This window comes from Aythya fuligula, chromosome 1 (genome assembly GCF_009819795.1).
Source record: "Aythya fuligula isolate bAytFul2 chromosome 1, bAytFul2.pri, whole genome shotgun sequence".
Classification (NCBI taxonomy): Eukaryota; Metazoa; Chordata; class Aves; order Anseriformes; family Anatidae; genus Aythya; species Aythya fuligula.
The window spans coordinates 4,336,148-4,357,842 of record NC_045559.1 but is presented as its reverse complement, the minus strand read 5'-3'; the positions used below and the strand labels follow the sequence as shown (position 1 = coordinate 4,357,842).

Genomic DNA, 21,695 nt, shown 5'->3' with positions numbered 1-21,695 from the left:
GCCGAACACCAGAACAGACATGCACCACCCCACTGGTTGCAGTTATTCCTTCCTCATCTCCCCAGCTACACATAAGCAGTGATGCTTCAATTTTACGCCCAGCAAAGAGATCTCCTTACTGTTGACAGCTCTTGGCACACCAGTATGCTTCCCAAGGCAATTTGAGGATACAAAAGCAGGGCCCCAAAGTGCAACAGATGAAAATCAAGGCATCACTGCCACACACCTGCATCCACTCGTCAGTGGGGAAAGCGATGAAGTTTTGTAAGCATGAGTTTCCTTGTTCCCCATGGGATAAGAAATGCACAAGCAACTCCTCTAGTCCATTTTAGGTATAACATTCTGGTAAAACCAACACAGTTTTAAGCACAATTTGATGTCCTACTCCGTGACGACTCCAGACTGCACTCCACTGAGGTCTCATTAACTGAAAGATCAACGCGTGGGTGAAGCGAACAGCTTGTGTCCAAGTAAAAACTGCCCTTTCAGAGCCAGGAACGGATCTAAGCTATGTGCACCACGGTAACTCGTGCCATGGGCATCCCATTAAAAAACAAACAAACAAACAAACAGGTTATAACGTGAAACAATTTTCCCCCTTCTCAGTGGGGAAATGCACAGCTTTGACAGCACAGCTCATATGGGGTGCACAGACAGAAGGCAAACCCACCTCTCACAGCACACAGTCAGCAATGAGCTCAGTAAAGACCATAATAGCTAGATACAGTTGATTTCCAAATAAATAGCTCTTCGCTATTCTTCATCGAGATGTTAATTAATTGATGCTTTTGGTGAGTCTAGCTGTACTTGAGCACTCAGTGTGCCATCTACAACCCAACCATCTACCCCAAGGGACAATCTGGGCACCTTTCCCTGGGAAAGCCCTGTCTGGTGAAAGGTGCAGGACCTCCCCTGCTTGGAGTCTTCATGTTTCAGAGGTACAGCTTCATACCTCTCTTACTGGCAAGATGATGAGGTGACACATGAATGAGCACCCTCCCAGCTCCAGGATTTTGGCTAGGAACATCCACCCAACACCAGGGCCACTTGCATCTCACCCACCCACAAATAAAAGACACGTGGACTAACCAAGCTGAGCAGCCAGAAGAATTGAAACCAAGCCCAACAAACTTGCTCAGCTGCTGGAGCACAGCATGCTGCCACCGAGAAGCTGTGGAAGGGGTCTGCAGGCCACCAAGCCACCCAGCTGACCACAGCCCCATCCATGAGAGCACCAGGGATGATTTTCCACTGTTGGCTTAATGAGAAGTGACATGTTATGCACCCACAGCCACTCAGGCTGGGAATTCAGTAATTCAGCACGATGAGATGACAAGTAAGAGGTAAGAAGTTAATGGCGTAGTGCCTTGTTGAACATGGCTTGTCATGCCTCATTAGATTTAAGAGAGTTATCTGAGACTCTGTAATTATCAGAGACAGTAAAACTGTTGTATTAAAAGATAAAAGCTAGTATTATTGAGAAATAATTAACTGCTTAAAAGGGCATTTACCACGCAGAGCTGCAGCAGGCTGTCTCCGAATTAAACCAGAAAGCCAGCCAAGACCACTAGAGCTGAAACTGGCAGCAAAGTAGCTCAGTGGCTGTGACCCAGAGGTTAGGGGTGATGTTAAACCCCCATAGAAATGGCTCCAGGTCTCTGAAACCTCGAGTAGCTGACAAAGCCTTCTTTGAAGCAGCACAGCTTTTGTGCTCTGGAGCAACAGACCGCACCGTGTCCCTCCTCTCCCCCAAGCCTTGCAGACAGCCCAACCAGGGCAGCTGCACAAACTCAGCTTGGGGAATGGCTAAAGCCTCCTTTACCCATCTATAAGCACATCTCCACTCACTGGGGGTAACTCAGCTCTTCCATCAGCTGTAGGAATTATTTTTCTGCCATGGCTCAGACAAATATTAATGGTGAACTGAGCTATTTTTTTTTGGGTGCATGCTCATGGGTGCAACGTGCAAACAAGAATAATGCAATTTGAATTTTAGCACCTATAACGAATTAAAAATAGTTTATTGCTGACAGCTGCACAAAACAGAATAGAGAGGATCCCCATCCAACCAGACTAAAAATGATACTAAGATGTAATGGGGTCTACACTAGAATATAGAGGGCTGGAGCACCATAGGAGAGGGCCACATCTATGGAGACAGGCTGAGGGAGCTCAGGCTGTTTAGTCTGGAGAAGAGAAGGCTCAGGGAAGACCTTATAGCAGTCTGTCAGTACCTAAAGGTGTCCCAAAGCTGGAGAGGTACTCTTCCTCGGGAAGTGATAGGACAAAGAGTAATGTCTTTGAACTTAAAAAAAAAAAAAAAAAGGTAGATTTAGACAAGTTATTAGAAAGAAATCCTTCACTCAGAGGGCAGCAACGTTGCTGCCCATCTTCATAGCAGTGATCCTCCTCGACTGCCAGATACCTGCAAGCCCAATTAGGGCAGCAGTTTCCACTACACCCCAGGCTACCAGGGCACAGCTTGCTGACATGCGTTTGCCCCATATGCTCGATACTTCTTTGGGAATCCTTCCAAGCATGCTCTATGCACACAAAGTACTCCTGAACTTAGTGCTTTCAACATCCCTAAGCAGAAAACTAGTCGAAGTATCATACGTAACAAGTACAATTCACATGAACCTGTAGGAAGATTTTGGAGGCAAATCTAAGGGAAAGACATCACTGAAAATACAAGCAAACTTTCAAACCAGTCTTTGAGGTCTAAAAAAATAAATGAACCTAAAGGTGAATACCAGTTGGAAATAATTGCTGCAGGGTTTGATTCGAGTGGAAGCTTGAAAAAGCATTTCCATCAGCTTTGTGAAGTCCAGCTGTTTGCAGCATGTTTAAGGTGATTCCAGCCAAGGTCAATGGCCTGTTAAGCTGTTCCTTTTAGCACCATGGGAAGCTGTTTTACTCCTCCCTATCAGAGGAGATGGGCAGACTTCTGCTGCAGACTCCATAGGTTGATAGGAGATGGTGGGTGAAATAAAGCTGAACTCCCCATCCTCACAGCTGAGGGCCCCTGTAGCAGAGCAGGGTGCTACACCAAGCACCATGGGGGGGCGGGGGGGGGGGGGGGGGGAAAGAAAAATTGAGACTTCTTTTCTGGGTTCTTCCTGCAGATGCAGTGCAGGGTTAGCCCCTAATCCAATCTCACCCTCAATTATTCCAATTAAATATCAATTAACAGTAAAGCGTGTGGATGTCAGCAATAAAATAGTTTACACTGTAGGAATGCGTTTCCTTTGGAAAGGCTTCAAAGACAGTCTTCAAAAACAAGAGGAAGCCTCACAAAGTCCCAGCCCACTCAGAAGCTCACAGGTTGCTCCACTGTCCTGAGCTGTGCTGCAGCATGGAGGTGAGGCACTGAGTGACATTTAACCTTGTTGTGTGGTCCAAAACATCTCAGGAAAAGGCTGGGAAGGTAGGAAAAAGCTGCTCCTAACTATTTTAGGAGCAGAAGACCCAAACCTATCTCATTCAAGAGATAGGATCACAACTGAGGGGACAGCTGCCTTCTTGAATTGGTGCCCTTTGGGTTACTCTGCCCCTACTTGGCTCCAGTTTTTGCAGACCAAATACCATGAAGTTAAGCAAAGGGAAGGAAGATGAGCAATGAGAAATACCCTGTCTGCTGCTGAGAAAGGGCAGGGCAGGAAACAAAATACTCCCAGACCCCTCCTTTTCAAGTCAAGGACAATAAAGATCATAGACACTTGAATTTCCCTGAGGACCACCAGGCTAGGGTGAAGTTGGACATCTGAATAAGGACCTAAAAATGTAAAAAGTACATTTAGGAGAAGAGTATTTCATTACAGATATGTAAAGACTTAGAAGACAAGAAGCTCAACTAGAACCATCCCCTTTTTATTTTTACTTTTTTTTTTTTTTTTATGCAGAGCAACAGAAGGTAGACATTTATTAGGGTGTTTACTTCACATAGTACAAAGAGTACAGCTTTGCCTGCCCTAGAGCTGTACAGTTCCTTCTTAAAGTTATGAGATTACAGCAGTGCTGTCCTACAACCTACTCATTTTAATTAATCCCCAATTATAATCATTCAGTTAAGACAATCACAGCACCTGTTACCTGATTCTCATGCTGTTCCTCACCCCGTGCATGGGAGCACTCCCATGTGCAGCATCCTCTCTGCATCCCTCATCAGCCACATGTATGTTTGGCAGCAGCTGTGTGCCTGTGGCCCCCTCTTGGAAATAAAACCTAATTTAGGCAGCATTAGATTCAGTAGCAGCTGACAGACCCCTGTCATCAAGACAGACCCCTAAATGAGTTCTCTACAAGATCAAAGGGGGAAACTTATTTCCCTAGGAGAAACTTGGCTGTGCTTGGTTGAGGGTCAGATCATCTCCTTGGTAAGTTGTCCTGCAAACAACCAAAAGATTCAAGAAGGGAGCTGACATCTCCCTTTGGCGACTCTAAACCTCAAATCCTCCAGGATTTGGTTTACCAGAGACCAAACCTGGCCCCACGGAGCTCAGCAACAGGCTCTAGAGGATATATTATATTGTGAATAGCCCACCAAAACCCAGGCTGCAATACACAGAATTGGGTATACTGTTAGTTGCTTTAAAGCAAATGGCAGCTAAGTCCCATACCATAAAGCCAGGAAGCCCGTCTTTGAGAGAGCACCACACTACCTCATTTCTGTCCTTTACAGAAAAAGGCTCAGAGCTCCTGTACCAGGCAGGAAACAGAAGGTCTCCCCCTGCCCAGCCTCTGCTTTATTTATAGGCAGTAGGGTCCCCAATAACACGTTTCAACCTATTTGAAGCACACACCCTTTCCCAGGCTCTTTCCAAGCCCCAGACAGGAAGAAACCAACATGCAGGATACGGAGACCAAAGCCCCGGGGGCTGCACTATTCTTAGCCTGAGCTCACAGCTACCCAGACAGCTAGACCTGGGACACAATGGGAGGAAGCAGCAGCCCCTGCTTGCAGATAGCAGCCAGCATGCTGCTGGCAAGATAAGTGCGTGCCTGGGCTGGAAAAGCTCAGAACACATACCCAACATCACAGAGCAGCAAGGGATGGTCTCTCTGTGGTTTGAGGAGGCTATTGACATATATTCTCTAGTTTATAGTATATATATAGTCATTCCTATACATGTATTATATATAAAGGATTTTTTATATGTGTATATAGTCATTCCTTCCCAAACATCCTTGTACCAATGCTTCAGGAACGTACACACTTGTACCAAAACTGGCTGAGGTGATGCTTTACTTGAGGAAGGAGTAAGAATGGAGGATATGCTCTGCAGGACATGAGGTAATTGGGACATAAGATGGCAGTAGCTCCTACTGAAGGTATCTGGCTATTGCTTGGCTACTCTACAGCATCCTCTAGAGAGAGTTTCTTCTGGCATAGAGGGCTTCAAGTTGCAAGATGAACATGCATCGATAGGAGATTTAGGTCCTCAGAAAGCCCTGCTCGAGCAATACAAACCCTGGAAGTCTTGCACAGTACCATGGAACTCAGCGGCTGATGTAGGTGGACCTTAAGGAAAGTAATCATTTATTTCTTTTGGAAAAAAGAAAAAGAATTAGGCATATTTATTCCCCAAGATCCTACCTAACAGCTACTCCTTTTCTCTTTCCTGTGTTGCTGATGATGTTCAGCCCATCCCTTCCTATTCCCCATCCCAATCCAGAGTCACCCCCAAGCCCAGTGCAGGAGCTCTGGAACTCACAGAACAACAACACCTCCCTATAATCCACCGTGCAGAGACATCCTGAGATCCTCAGCTGGAGCACCCAGCTATCTGCATTAAGTGCACAAGTGAAGGCCATGCAGTGCTTCAGGATGGGTCTCAGTTTTTCCTACCTCATGCAATTGGTGCATCACTCCTGTGTCTTATTTCTGCATGGATTTTTATGGCCACCATTGTCGTGCTTGGAACCAGAAGCTCATTTCCATCCCATCCCATTTGTCCCTTCAGGAACTAGAAACCTCACAATATTCATTTAGCACAAGGTTTAGCTGTACAGAAGGTGTCTTCCAAGAAGAGGTCAACGTAACCAACCAAAATTCAAAAGCTTTGTGGAAAGCTGTGTTTGGTGTAACAAAGCACATCAAATACCATGTGGACCTTCTAGCTTACAAGGTGCAATGTGGGTTTCCAAACGTATTGAAGCTGAAAACATCGTAAGAATCCTGCCACATGCAGCTTTTTGCTTAACCTACATGCAAACTGACCCCTGGAGTCAGCACAGCCCTGTGCTTCACACCTCCCGAGACAACAAAACCACAAAGGGTAACTCTTTCCTCAAGAGGGAAAAGCATTTGTCGTGGTGAAGTCCCAACGTAGGTAAAAATAATCAAAGAACTATGGTTAAGGTATAAATGAGTAGGTATAAATAACCAGAGCTAGCATTTGTGTTAGGGGAAGCAGAGTCAGCAGAGCCTGCCTTGGGCATGGTAAGCCTGCAGTGCTCCCATGTCCTGGGCATACTTATTTTAGAAGTCTGCATGGATTCGGTGATCTATCAGTCAGTTTCTCAGATGCACTGGAACAGGATGCTGGTAAGTCCACATGGATCAGGAAAAGATAAAAAATACATGTACAGCAAGAGGGATCCCCCACCATGAATGAAAACCACTGCTTGTTTTACAGTCTGGCAAGCTCCTGCTCTGTGGGCCTGCCTCAGGACAAGCTACTTGGACCAGAACAATAAAAACACTCACCCTAGCTGCTAACAGCACATCTCCATCACTGAACCCTGCCAGTGGATAAGTGTCTAGGGAAAAGGTCTTCAGAAACTCAAGGCAAGGAGTGCTGGAGCATCCAGCAGCTCTGCAAGAGGATCTAAAGGGACACTGCTGTCACATTAGGCAGGCCCAAAGCCATTTACAGAAGCCAAGCAGAAAATCATATGTTTTATTTTCTACTTGCAGGTTACAGAGCTCAGAGCAGCAGAGCTCTCCCTGCCTGGTGGGACCAACCCCCTCCATGAGCTTATTTTAACACCTGCAGCACAAATACTAATAAAACTCCTCCAGAAGCTCAGAGCCTCAGCAAGGGAGGAAATTGGAAGAGGAATAGTTGATCTTAGATGTCCTTCACATTGTTTGTGGTGGGGTAGAAACAAATTTGTTTGCTCCAAGGAAAGCTTTTTCCATTCCCAAGGGAGAAAAAAAATCATTTAACTCCCCAAATCTGATTCTCTTGTGCCCCTGGTAATCTACAAAAAATGCTATGGCTAGGATTTCTGTGCAAGATCTCCGCCCATTTCAAAGGGATTTTGCTGACCAAGTGACAAATCAGGGCAACTTTTGCTAGTTTACAGCCCCTTTCTTAAAAAAAAAAAAAAAAAAAAAAAAATGTTTTAAATTTCAGTAGCAGCAACTGCAGGGTCTCAACCCCCAAATCACACCCAGCTCCTGCAGCTTGCTTTCTCCACTCAGCAAGCGGTGATCAAGGCAGTGCGAAGAACTGCTGCAGCTGGGATTGCTCAATTATCCACGCTCCTCCTTGTCTTGACCTCCCTATGGGAAGGCTCTTGTACAGGGGAGATGGATTGCAAAACCCACAGCTGCAAGGCTTTGCTGCCTCTTCCTTTAAGTGCTCCCACTCAGTGCTTGTAGCACCCACAGCAGGCTGGTGGGAAGGTTTACAACCCAATTTTTTTTTTATTTGATTGCCAAGTGGGGCTGAGTTGCACCCAGAGCAAGCCCAGGACCACAGCGCAATTTGATTTGACTACGTTACAGGAGAGGGCTTGGAAAAGCAAGAAAATATTTGTGAGCTTAAAGGGAATGCCCTCACCACTGCTCGTGGTGATAAGGGTGAGCTTAATACAACCACATTAAGATAAAGTTGGGCATCCTCTACCTGTGGGTCAGTTATACCCCATAAAGGACTCATTTCATATACACATCGAGGGGAGCACACATCCCACTCCTCCTACTACAGTGAAAGAAGTTATTCCCTCTGCTGCTCAAGATCCTTTGCTCTAAATTAACCTTTTATAACGTTTGCAGGCAAAAGTGGCCTCAGGGAACCCAGTGAGCTGTCCTAACCCCACTTCACACTGCAGGTGACAGATCCACGTGCTTAAATATTCTTTTCCAGGCTTGCACACAGCCTGTGCTTTGCTGTCTAGACATGCACTTGACACAGCATCACTTCAGGCAGTCCCACAGGACTGGCTTCCAGCTCAGCGTGCAGCCAGGCTCTCCTAACAGCCTAGCAGGAGGTAATCCTCCTGCAGCCCCAAGAGACAGAAAATCAAGGCCACAAACTCTAATAACAACATATATACTTATCCATCCTGCTGCAGACCATACATACAACCCTACATATTCTGTACATGTACCCTTGTGAGCACAAGCCATGGATAAGCACCTGCAAAAATCTTGCTTAGCATTGTCCTGTCATTAGTCCCAGTTCCTCTAGATGTTCCTGCATCGTCTGAGCAGCAGGAGCACAGTTTGGAAACTTTTTGCATTCAAATTCAAGCTCCAGTGATGGCTCTGTCCCCACACCTAGATGAAGCAATTGCCCAGCTGCCTGGTTTTCCTAATTAGCCAAGAGGATGCTAATGATTAAGGACCTATTAGCCCCTGCACCAAGAGGGAGAGTGACAAACCCTGGGGTTGACAGTTTGCCAGCAGTGGCTGTGCTCCAAAACTTTCATCCACAGGAGCATTTAATGCAATTAATGCCCTTCATTTCACAGGACACCCCATGGGATTTACAGGCCAATACACACACATCACACATATAGGAACAGAAACACCAAGTCAGGCTGTTCTTACAGTCAGTGTTTGGCAAAAGGCAGGCAGAGAAGCACTGAAGTTTGGCTACTGCTGCTGGAAAAAGCCATCAGCTATCACAGAAAGAACCTGTTGCAGCTTTAGTGGCAGCCTGGCACTAGCAGCAGCCTTTGGACGGGGTTTCCAGACAGTAGAAGAGGATGAGCGAGCCTCAAAATCTGCAGCTACTTAACCAAAGTCAAAGCTTTCTTTCCCTGTCGCCCCAGGTCTTTAAACAAGGAAAACAGATCGAGTTCTGGCAAGTTACTCAGCTTGTGTTAAATCACTTAACCCAAAAGAAAAGCGACCCAGAGCTCGGAGCAAGGCGCAGCTGAAGTGCTGAGAGTAAATTTTTGCAGGTCTTTCAGTGCCCCCAGCTCTCCCCAGGGCTTCTCCATTACCAAACCCTACCAATCCCTCACAGTAACACCAAATAAATAAATAAATAAATACATAAAATAAAAAAAGAAATAAAAAAGAAATCCTTCCCCAGCCCTAACACTTCCCAGGCTGAGAAAATTAAACAAAACACCACCAGAACCCCATCAGGGGAAGCAGTGCTCTCATCCAGCAGCACCATACCTGACTCTGCCTATTTTTCTCAGTCCTCCCAGCAAGCCATCCACTTACACCACAACTTTTCACCCTTTATTAAACTTTTCTAAGCAGCTGAGCTCAAACCAAGCTGAGCTTTCCATACCAGTGCTGCAAACCCGTGCTGCTTGATCAAGATTAAGATTACTCAGATTAAGGCTTCACACACCAGCTTTAACAGCAAGCACCCAGCACCCCAAACTGCCACAAATCACTGCACTCCCCTCTGCTCCAAACCCTATGGTTTGCACACAAAATTTGGGGTGCCCTATAAATAAAAATCCCCCAGCAGCACCAAGCAAAGGTGGCTCAGAAACAAACCCAGCACCCCCAGCACCCCCAGCAACCCCAGCAACCCCAGCAACCCTCTCACTCCCTGCACCCCCACCATCCCCATAACCCCAGCACCCCCAGGGCAGGATGCCCGACTGGGGGGCGATGGGGGACTCACACATGAGGGTGCTGAAGGCGCAGAGTGCCAGCAGTGCCTGCAGCAGCACACCGAAACGCCCCAGCAGCGCTCCGCTGCCGCAGCCGTGAGCCGGCCGGGGGGCAGCCATGGCCTGGGGGAAGCGGAGCTGGAAGCGGAGCGGAACCGGAGTGGAAGCGGAGCGGTCCCGATGCCTACAAAGCGGAGCCGCCGCCGCCGCTCCGCTCCCCGCCCCGGTCCCGGCTGCTGAGGGCACACCCGGGGGCGGGGCGGTGGGATGGGGATGTAGGGGGGGGGTCTAGGAGGGGTTTAGGGTCCTGGGGGGGTTTAGGGTGTGTGTGGGGTCTCGGTAGGATTTGGGGTGTTGGGATGGGGAGAGTGATGGGGTCCTGGTGGGATTTGCAGTGCTGGGATGTGATGGGGGGTGTGGGTCCCAGTGGGGTTTTGGGGTGTTGGGATGGGGTGTAGGTTGGGGTCCCGGTGGGTTTGGGGTGTTGGGATGCGGTGGGGGTGTCCTGGTGGGGTTTGGGGGGTCCTGGCGGGGTTGAAGTGTTTGGATGGGGTGGTGGGAGGGTTTCTGGTGGGGTTTGGAGGGTTGGGATTGGAAGGGAGGGAGGGTTAGGGTCCAAGTGGGTTTGGGGTGCTGAGATGGAGGATTTCTGGTGGGATTTGGGGTGTTGGGATGGGGGCAGGTTGGCATTTCAGTGGAGTTTGGGGAGTTGGGATAACTGGGGGGGGGCGGGGGAGGGGGGAGAAGGTTTGAGGTGTTGGGATGGGGAGAGAGGGTTTTGGGGTCCCAGTGGAGTTTGGGGGGTTGGGATGAGGGGAGTCCTATTGGGATTTGGGGTGTTGGGATGAGGAAAGAGGGTTGGGGTCCCACTTGGGGTTAAGGTGCTGGGCTGAGGCGAGTCCCAGGAGGGTTTAGCATGCTGCATGGGAAGGGTAGGGAGGATCCCAGAAGAGTTTGGGGTGCTAAGCTGGCGGTGAGGGGAGTCCCATTGGGGTTTGGGTTGCTGAGCTAGGGAGGGTGGGTAGGGAACTCAATGGGGTTTTGGGCCCAAGGATGGGTGTCCTGGTGGGATTTGGGGTGCTGTGATGGGAAGGGCACAGAGGATCCTAGCTGGGTTTGGGGTGGTGGGCTGGGGAGGGCAGGCAGCGGTCCTAGCAGGGACTCAGGAAGTCCTATGATCCTAATCCTATGGTCTGTGGCAAGACGATCTGAGAGATGTCAGGGGCTGCTGATGGGGTTGGGATCTCAAACAGCACTCTCAGACCTGTGTTTTCTGCTGCTCTGCCTAATGCAGCTCCCAGCCCCCTTTACAACCACCCCCAGAGCACTGCTTTCACTTTTTTCTCTCTTTTTGGTATCCTTGTGGCCCTCTTTAGGGAGCACTGGGGTCCCGTGCCTGAGTTTTCTTCCCTGACTTTGAGGTGTAGGAGCTTGCATTATGTTACAAAACCAAGCGGGCTGCAGATCTCATCATATCGCATGACTCCAAGCAATGGCCTTAAAAACAACGATAAACGTTACAGAACTCTGAAGAACATCGTGGGAACTGTCCCTCAGCTGAGCCAACACATCAACCAGAAACAGTCCTTCCTTTTTCAAGGGAGAAGCAAATTGTGGGCTGACAGATGCTCAAGTCACCAGTTCTAATCACAGTTTAATCATGAGTTCAATCAGCAAGCTGGAAGTTTGATTTTACTAAGTCATTTTCAGCTGATTTCATATGTGTAGTAATCGGTAGCTTCATTAAAAGGTTCGTTCCCCTGGGTTGGTAAACCTGTCTGTGTCTTGCAATCGGTTGCCTCTATATTAAATTCAACATCAATAAATAAAGCTGATATTCTTACAAAAAGACAGCTGAACACCCTGGTAGTGTCTATTAAGCAAGTATGTATTTTATCAGAGATTTATTTAGGCTCCAACATTTTACATTTTCTTAGATTTCCTAGGCTGCTCTTAAAGAAACATTTTCAAGAATTGGATGCTGGATGATAATTTTTCACCTGGGAATTGCCTCAGACTCTATTTGCCCAAGTACAGCACAGCTGTTCGGGAACACAGTCAAAAGAAAAAAAAAAAAAAAAAAAGCATTTAAACTATATTGGTATTTCTTAAAACTTCGTTTTCTTTGAATAATCTTCAAATTATCCATCAAAGGTGGTATGTGGGATGCACCAGGGGAAAGTCGGAAAGTCTTCCCAAGGCTCTCTCACCCATCACGCATCCTCCCTGTTCCTGCTGATTTCTCTTTGCTGTCACATTCAGCAATGAAAAGTTGTCCAAAACCTTACTTCTGAGTGCAGATACGTTTACAAGAGAGCCCGGTACTTTGCACGTGTGAAAACACGCAGGCTATAAAAAGGGCAATTACGAGAAAAACCCCGATTTTGCCCCTTCCCCTCCCTTCCTTGCAGAAGGAGGCAGCTGTCCCTGAGCGGCTTCTCCGCACTCCACCGTGAAACCACAGCCTTGGCTTAGCAAAAACATGATTTGCACTTCAAAATATTTTGATTTTCTGAACCCGTGAAAAAAAAAAAAAGAAAAAACAAAGCTCAGCTGTACCAGATGTAAAGTCTGTGTGCTCGGGCTCCTAAATTTCTGCTGTATTATTTTGGCATCTAAGATGTCCCGCAGCTGTCTCCCTGCTTTTTTTTCCCCAGGGGTTTTCATCTCTCTGCAGAGGCACAGAGGCTTTGGGTGCTGTTTACCCCCAGCCCTGCTCCAAACACCACAGCTGCTAACCCCGTATCAGTGGGTCGGTGCCTTTAGGTGCCACATCTCAATTTGTTGTTTTTCTTGGGGAAATTTGCCTTTGGGGCTCCTAAGTGGGATTTCATCCACAAATCACTCCCTGGGTATTTCCATCCCTCTCTGCCCATGGTGCAGACAGCTGATGGGCACTCAGCCATCGTTCACAAAGCCTTGTGAAACAGCATCACGGCGCTAAAAACTTGTTTTTTAATCCCAAACTCGCTTAGCAGGCAGGGCACTGATAATGGCAAAGGTGGCTGTCATTTCCCTGGTGTGAGTGAATTTTATCCTCACTGTTGATGCAAAGCTGCTTTCCAGGCAGGCATAGGCACTTTGGATGAGTTCAGAGAGAAAATGTGTTCCCTTATCTGCCCAGGGTAAGGCCCTTGAAAGCTGGGTAATGGCAGGGCTCTCCAGGCAATCTCGCCGATACAGAAGAGAAGGGCTGTGATCCTTCCTTTACCCTTAGCCTTGGTTGGATAAAAGTCTGGAGAGGCTCACGGGGCTTTGGTCACTCGATGCTGATTTTCTTCCATCTGTCTTTGTGAGCTTACAGAAATACGGATGGGAATTATTGATGCCACGTGCCAAAATAGCAAAGTGAAGGAAAAGGAAACCACGTAAGAATAAGGAAACCCAAGTAAGCAGCTGTGCCAGAAATTCCCTAAGAACTAGAAATTAAAAAGGAGTAATCAAAAGAAAGAAAATAAAGACCCAATAAAACTTAAGTATTAGAGCATGGGTGTAAACTTAAAATCAGAAAAGCCAAGACACTGAAATAGTTTTGAGTAACCAGGGATGCAAAAAGCAGTCCTGGCAATTCTGCACATGCATGAAGGCCAGAGGAAAATGAAGGATGGAGGAAATCTGTGAATTCTCAGAGTGGAAAATCAAATAATGGAAACCACAGAAAATACCTCCTCTATTTCACTCTATAAAGAAGGATTAGCCAGGCCCAGCTGGCAAGTAAAATTAATTTAAAACAAGGGGAGAAGAGAGAGAACAGAGCGAGAACAGGTTAAAAGATGAGATGAGGCAAATATGAGGTATCCAAAGGCCTGAAGAAATGGGTGCAGGAGGAATTAAATGGGCAGAGAAAGAGGTGTTTTTTGGGGGATTAACAAGGGATACGGCAAGGGGGTGTCAGAGGACTGGAGAAGGGCAAGCATTGTGCATGGCCCTGTGGATTGGAGCCAAGCCACCTTTATTCAAGTTATATATATATATATATATATAGAGAGAGAGAGAGAGAGGACATATTATTAAAAATTATCAAACTATCGATTCATAAGCACCTAGAGGATAATAAGGTAATAAAAAACAGCTAGCATGGATTTAAGAAAAATAAATCACGCCAAGCCAGTTTCATTTTCTGCTCCGACGGGGCAGCTGGGCTGCTGGATAGCAGGAGGCAGGAGCCTGGCTGTGCCTTGACTCAAGGAAGGCTTACCTTGCTGCCCTGGTGACACTCGTAAATCAGCTGGGAATATCTGGCTGCCTTGAGCTCTGTGGGAGGCAGGAGCAGCACCTCCCTGCAAACCCCCATAAATGCTCCGAAAGCCATTTGCTGCTGCACTGGGAGAGGTGCAAGGGCTCTCAGGTAGGCATCTAAAGTTACGTAAGGGAAATGCCACCCCTAGGTGATGAGCAAAGCTATGAAGTTAAGAGAATTTGCAAACATTTTTTTGAGGTTAGGGTTAGAATTAGAAATAATTTCATGAAATTGGAGGGATGCTCTGAAGTCAACAGAATGAAATGCAGCGAATGATGGGGAGGGAGAATGGGGCATCCCTGGGTGGGAAGAGGATGGGGGGTGTAAATGGCCTGCAGACAAAGTGTTAGTCAGTAACAAAAAGGTGTTGCGGGGAAAGCATATCCTGTTCCAAGAGGTCATCAGGAGTGTTTCATGGAATATTTGGGATCATTGCTCCATTATCTCCAATCTTCAGCCCAGTTTTGTTATCACACAAAGAGGTGAGCATGCTGGAGTGGAGAGGAAGGCAAGAAAAATGACAAGCATTTGAGAGAGTGGGAATGAGAAAGAATATGGGATATTTTTATTTTTATTTTATTTTCCCCAGAAAAGCCTGCAGGAGCAATAGGCATAATTGGGGAACAGCTTCTACAGAACTACTTCATGTAGAGGAATTATTATAAAGGGTTGTTTTCCATGTCTCATTCATTTCTCAAAAGGACAGCACTGCTGTGAGTTGTCTTTATATCTCTTCTGGCTGAGAATACAATGACTGAGAGAACCATGTGTTAATTGGGGGCTCAAAGTCAGCATGCTCATTCACTTGAGTTGTAGCGGTGGGGCCCCATAATCACGGGAGCACAGGGAAGGGCATCTCGTTAACCATTTAAACCCAACTTCGATTAAGAACACCAGGGTATTTTTCATGCCAGTCCCCCCCTACGTGGTCATGCTGATGGGCTCAGCACATCTGCACCCACATCAGCGATGAGCAGCATCAACAAAAGAAGCACTTAACAGCCGGATTGGTGCAAGTGTTTGGGGCTGGCCAGATCTGAAAATGCATGAAATAAGTCCATGGTGTTGAGTTGAATTAAGGTGTTGGGCTATTGTTGTTGGCTGGTTGGTTCATTCTGTTCACCAGCAGCTCAGTGACAGCCCCATGTGTCAGAAAAAAAAAAAAAAAAGTGTTAAAAAATGAACAGAAATGCTGATTTTTACAACACCACAACATTGGTTTCTTCAACTCATTTGCCCCATAAGGACTCAGGTGTTTTGTCTCCCTGAGGTCCCCAGTGTGATGGCAGGGATGAGGAAGGTCTGCAGACAGTTTCTGCCACAAGCTGGAGGAGGGCACAGAAAACTGCCCTCTTCTGGATGACACTGACATAAATTATTTATTTGATTTTATTTTTCATCTGGTGGAGAAACTGCTTCTGAAACAATGTCCCTTGAGAAAGCTTGCTTTAACTGATACTTGAAACAGACTTCATTCATGCTGCCAGCAGCAATGATCCCTGCTGATTAAAGAGTAAATAGACCCTATTCTTGCTGAATTGTTTCTTTTTATACAGGGTCTGGAACATTTAACAGTCAGTTTTAGCTTATGTTCATAAGAAGACGGCCAACACCAGTTTTAACATCCAGCAAGACGTAGTATTGCAGGATACTCCAGGGAGTCCTTGTCAAGATGGTTCTTCTGTATATTCAATAAGTGCTTGAGCTGTGTTATTATGAGAGGTTCAGTGCCTGGCATGGAGTGAAAAGGGAACAGCTTCACACCTTACAGGGCCTGTGGTATTGTTTGTGTAGTGTGTTTGCATGCCCTCAGCTGTTTTGGGGCAAATCAGTCCCTTTGAACACATCTCACTACATGGCCATCCCTTCTCCTGTGCTATGATACAAACACGGAAGGTCCTACACCATCACAGAGGGACCTCCCCAGGTGCTACCATCCCTACAGAAATGATGTCTTACATCACGGTGGACCCTCTCTGCATCCTACATCACCCTATATCCCTACAGGGATGACAATCCTACACCACCCTGCATCCCTACAGTGGTCCTACACTATCTCTGGCTGAAGATTGCAGTGATGGCAGGGCAGCTCATCTTCACCAGTGCAAGCAATTGGAGGTCAGACCCTTCTCCTGAGTCCTGCAAAAAGCTCAGCAGCTGAGAAATCCCCTTTCTGCACTACTGGTGCCCTGGAGGGCAGAATTTTTCCTGGACTCACCCATTCACCCACTGTTTGTAGGGTTCCAGCCTGATGGGAGAATGAGTTAATGATTAATCATGATAATCATGAGAGTGGACTGAAACCCTAGTTTTAATGACTGGCTTTACTACAGTATTTGCACATTATATTGGGAGCCCTGCAAGTAATTGCCAAGATGATGTGGTGCACCTTTAACTCAGATCACTTTGCTGTATATAGGGAAACTCCTAAAAAGCTTAATCTGGCACAACTGATGAAGGTGGTGAACCACAGAGCTGGGATATCTCAGATCAACTTTGCCACTGAAATGGAGGTATCCTATAGCAATACTTATACCTATATCCTAACAAGGGAGAGGAGACAGCCAAGCAGGGATTGCCTAACTGGAGTACAAGCACCTGCATAAGCATATCAGATGTCTGCACCTCAAACACGGTGTTTATAGAGGTTAGATGATTCCCAGGTTTGTGGCTATTTAGATAAGAATAGAAGTTATCAGAAGGCTCAAAATCTGCTTTTCTGATACATTTATTCCTTGAAGATAAAACTTCCTTCCCAAACGGTTAAAGAAAAGTTGCAGTACAATTTCTGTCTGCTCTTTGTGCCACCTGGCACGGTGCTGAGCTTTGGGAGCACACCATGTGTGGACTGATGGCTTAGATCCATCTTGTGTAAGAATGAGATGGACAGATCCAAGTTCCTTCAAGCTTGAGAGGAGACTAGAATTTATGGCCTGGGCAGGGTGCCCTGGGTCTGAATTGCAACAGAGTGGATTTAGGTTTGCATCAGGAAGCCTTTTCCAGGAGCAAGGATGGTTAGGAGGTGCTGTAAGCTGCTGGAGGAAAGCATCACATTGCTCGCCTGTCCGTGTGTCTCACACCCTTCACTTGAGAGGATCAGACTCCTGCTCAGACAAGAAAAAAAAAAAAAAAAAATCAGATATGTTTTTATTCTTTGCAGCTCTTCTGTCTCTCTGACAGGTCTGAGATCTCCCCGGGGGAAAGAGGGCCACAGAAGTGGGTATGGATGAGGCCTTTTAGATCTTTTGCTGGGATCTGACTTTCTGGGTAACAATTTATGAGAAAAGATCACTTAGGAAATGGGGACCTACCCAACTGATTAAATGCTAAATATTCACAAAATTCATGTAGCATGAACCAGAGAAGACCTTGATTATTTTCCCCTGGGTTGTATCGCTCATCAAGAGCCTTGAAATAAAATGCTAATTTGCCAAGACCTGGTGAATATTCACTGCTCCCAAGCCTTTCTTCAATTAGCACTTGAAAACCACAGGTTCCTTCACAAGCCACCCTTGATGTTTTATAAATGTTATTGCTAAGACAGTTTTGACTTCCTTTAATGCATTTTTTACAGCTGCAGCAGTGATATTATTTCAGTTGAAGCTGCAGACTGTCATCTTGAGAAGAGACCTCAGCTACCTCTCATGGGATATTTCTAAAGTGGCAAATTCTATCTAACTTTAAGTTAATAACCTGCCAGAGGACTCTGTTTCACTTCTACGGTGCAATCTCAGCTGCAGAAGTAGTGGTGAGGAGCATTTTGAAGCGTGGTGCAAGTGCACAGGTACAGAAAAGCTTTCTGAAGAGGACTCAATCCTTTGGCTAAATTTCGCTCTTTGGATTGATGTGACTGTTTCCTTCCAGAAGAGCAGCTGAGTGTGCAGGAAGCAGGGTGGTCATGAAAATGATGCAATGGATACTGAAGCAAATAAGCTTTCTTATAATTCAGGAAGAAGCCTGACTGGCTCATTAAAATCTACCTCTGTGCTATTTTGCAGTGTTTCTTCCAAGGGATTGCTGAAAAAAATAATAAATAAAATAATAACAATAACAATAGTAAGAAGAATTATAATGATAATAATAATAATAATAACAAAAAACAAAAACAAACAAACAAAGACAAACACAAAACCAAACCAAACGTGAACTGTCTTCAAAGTGCTGTTTGTTACTTTCCTACCTGGTGTCTGATGAGAAACATCCACCCCCTTTCTTCAGAATAAAACTCACGTATGGAGACAGACACACTCCTGGTAGATGTAAGAGAAGCACAAGGAGAGTCTGTAATGATCATACTGGAAATGAAGCGGGTGGGAGGAACAAAAGCAATGAGGCTTGTGTTAAATTTCTCAGGACCTTAACTCCCAGTGTGTGTCCCAGCCCAGTCCACCACCCAACCAACAAACATTTGTTTTGCACTGTAGGAAGCAAATGTGGCAGAAGGCAGAAGAAGGGGTTAGCCTGAGACAGATCTCCTGGAGGACCACGTGCTGATGTCTTAACTGGGTATTTGGGTTCAATCCCTGCCTACTGACTTCTTCTGTTTAAGCAAGAAACAAAAGGAAAATACCAAGGAGGGAATTGCCCGTTTCTCCTGTGACAGGTTACCTGAAATCTGGTAGTAGCAATAATCTGGAGGTAACCATAATCTGGCTCTAAAACACACACTCTGACGTTAGTATTCTTCAACCATTATGAGACCCAGTGATTTTACCAAGCAGTAGACACAGTGATGATGTTGTTTAGGTTAGACACATGTTTTCTAAATTCAGGAGGAATGTTTTTACTGGCTCCAGCTGGCTATAGATTGGATCTGTAAAGCACATTCTCATACGAGCTCTGCTACAAAGCAGTCTCAGCTGAATGAGTCAATTTTTCGGAGATGTGCTCTCATATTTTAGTACCCAAACAGTGGACCCATGCCACAACAGCCAACATACTCCTGCTCTTCATGCAGAACTACTAAAGCATAAAGATACACAAACTCTGCTCTAGGCCGTTTAAAGGGAACCCCAGTGCTCAGCTGGATAAGCACAGCTCACAAGCCAGGCTCTAATTCTTTCTCTGATTCCCAAAGCCTGCAGTGTGTGTGGATGTAAGGCTTTGTGAAATGCATGGCAGCTGCCCAGAGAAGCTGTGTTCCAGAGCAGTCAGTGTTTTTTGTTGCATTTCTATCTTTAGCAAGAGAAAAAGAGGTAGAGACAGGACAGCAGCCACTAGAGATATTTGTACAAATTCATCCCATCCTACAGCCCTGCTTTTGTTTTCTATAACTGCCTGGAATACTTCCCAGAGTTCGTGGCAGATTAGATTTTAAAGCTTTGATTTCTTTTATTATATATGGATATACAACACGGGTGAGGGAAAACCTTCCTCTTGACCCTCTGCTGAGCTTGTCACTGCTGCTGGTACTGAGATGTACCTAGACAGCATCCTGGATATTTCTGCACTGTACTGCTATGCTATTCTGTGCCCATGGTTTGCCATCTGTATAAAGTGAAAAATAATAATAATAGAAACAAATAAACAAAAAAGCAGTGTCTTGATTAAAGCTAGAGCCATTTTTACTTCTGAGCATTGTGCCACAGGAACAAGCTGGAAAGTAATGGTGACCTATCTTTGGCCATCCAGAAGTGGAATCTAGTCCAAGATAATCCTTGTGTAATCTGTGCTACCCACTTGGGCTTCCTCTGGTCACTGAGAGGCCTCTTTGGGTGGCAATTCCTCGCCCCCTGCCTTTGGGGAGACCCTCTGTATCATGTGCATTGCTGATGGAGGTCAGGCTGGTCCCAGAGCCATCACCACCTGGCAGGGAGACCAGTGAGAAATTGAAGTGTTAGGGGGATAGACTGGCAAAACCCTGGGGGTTGCAGTCAGGATAATTGCTTAAAAGATTGAGGGATTTTCTCTAGGGAGCAGAGCCAAGTCACAGCACTGCCTACTTTTTATTAATGACACCCCCATACACAAACTTGGAACCCTGACTGAGATCATGCTGGAAACACACCACGTGGTGAGCAGAAATAGAAGCAGAAATTGTTATTTACCCCAGGGCAAGCATCTTTGTGGTAGAGCCTACAAACTCCTGTATTTCCCTGATTTATTTTTTTTCACTTTAATTTATTAGTCATTTATTTATTTATTGAGCTGGTTGCTTGTAAATGCAGTGCCCACTACAGACCTGAAGCTCTGTTACAGGCACCATAGTGCTCACACGAGGCTTTGCATTTGGCATTGCTTCTCAAGACTTTAAATGGAAGTGGCTCTTTCAGATGCTGAGGCTGAATATCAAACTGTGCTGCAGGGTTTTGCATTCCTGCAAGGAATGACATTTAGGAAAGATGTCGCATGCATCAGTGAATACCAAACTAGGGAGAAGGTTTGGGAAAAGCGTGAAGAAATGGTGTTTTCTGATGTAAAGGTATAGTTTCAGAGGGTTCGTGCAATCCCTCACTTGAGGCCAGCCGTAAAGGAGAATGGGCACACACACACACAGAAAATAATAATAATAATAAGTAAAATCTAGGCATTCTCAGAAGGAGCTTGTGAAAATATCTGAATTTAAAGTTAGAAAAAATGATCATAATTTCACAGAATTACAGAATTTCTAGGTTGGAAGAGACCTCAAGATCATTGAGTCCAACCTCTGGGCTACAGAAAATAGCCAGGGAAGTCAATGGTTTTGGCTGGAAAGCAGTGTAGCAGTAGCTTAAGACAAAAAAAACTAATGCTACCGAGGAGGTGAGGAAGCAAGGGAGGTGGAAATGCTGCAGGGAAATCCTACAGTCCACCAACCACGGAGCTTTCAGCAACCAGCCTTAAGGACTACAGGTGGTATGAAAGCAAGCATCAGCCCAAGCTGTGTCCTTTCTTTGGCCAAAGATGCTCTATTAGTGTGAAGTGAATTGAAAAATGGAACAAAGATGTAAGCTGGACACTGCTCCAAGACAAAAATTAATATTCAGGAAATAGGGCACCTGTATTTGGACTAACAATGCACAAATATTATGGGTAAGATGAATTTCAACTAACCTTACCTGTATAAAAGGTAGGATCGTGGACAATCAGCTGAGAGTTGCAGCAGGAGAAAGGAGCACTCCCACCAAGCAGACCATCTAACTGGGGTCAGATATAAGCTGAATTGCCCTCTGTAAGCAACCATCTCTCTCCACTGACTACAGAGGGAGCCTGAATCTCTGCCTTAAATTAGAGGCATCATCCTCAGGTAGCTGCATTTGACTGATGGAATCAAATCAACCCCTGATTCTCGTTAAGGGAGTTGAAACAACAAAAGAGCATCCCTGAAGGGAGGTAGATAGCATCTATATAGATAAAGTTAAATGTGAAACATAAAAATAGATAAAGAAAGAGCAATATCTCCTCAGAAAGAGTATTATACCCGAGCATATATCATGATAAAAAAGTGTTGATTCTGCTGAAAAATTTGGTGACAAAGCAAAGCTGAAAACAATGTAATAAAAAAAGTGAGAGCTAAGGTGGTGGCAGTTATAACAAAAAAAGGATGATTGCCATAAGTTCAGCACATCCACATGTTGCTCCTAAGGAGGCTGCAGTGCCTTTGGTCTGTTTTTTGATGTCCAAAACCATTAGGTACTCATCTCCCACCCAAACCCCGGTACCA

General features: G+C 45.7%; 1 protein-coding gene across 1 annotated transcript in view; it reads right to left on the bottom strand.

Annotated features, from left to right (window-relative positions):
- Positions 1-9,933, bottom strand: part of LOC116498398 (store-operated calcium entry regulator STIMATE-like) — a 33,083-nt gene extending 23,150 nt beyond the window's left edge. The window contains exon 1 of the mRNA XM_032202662.1: positions 9,825-9,933. Within this exon, the coding sequence (XP_032058553.1) occupies positions 9,825-9,933 (109 nt within the window). The remainder of the gene's footprint in view (positions 1-9,824) is intronic.
- Positions 9,934-21,695: the final 11,762 nt, after the last annotated feature.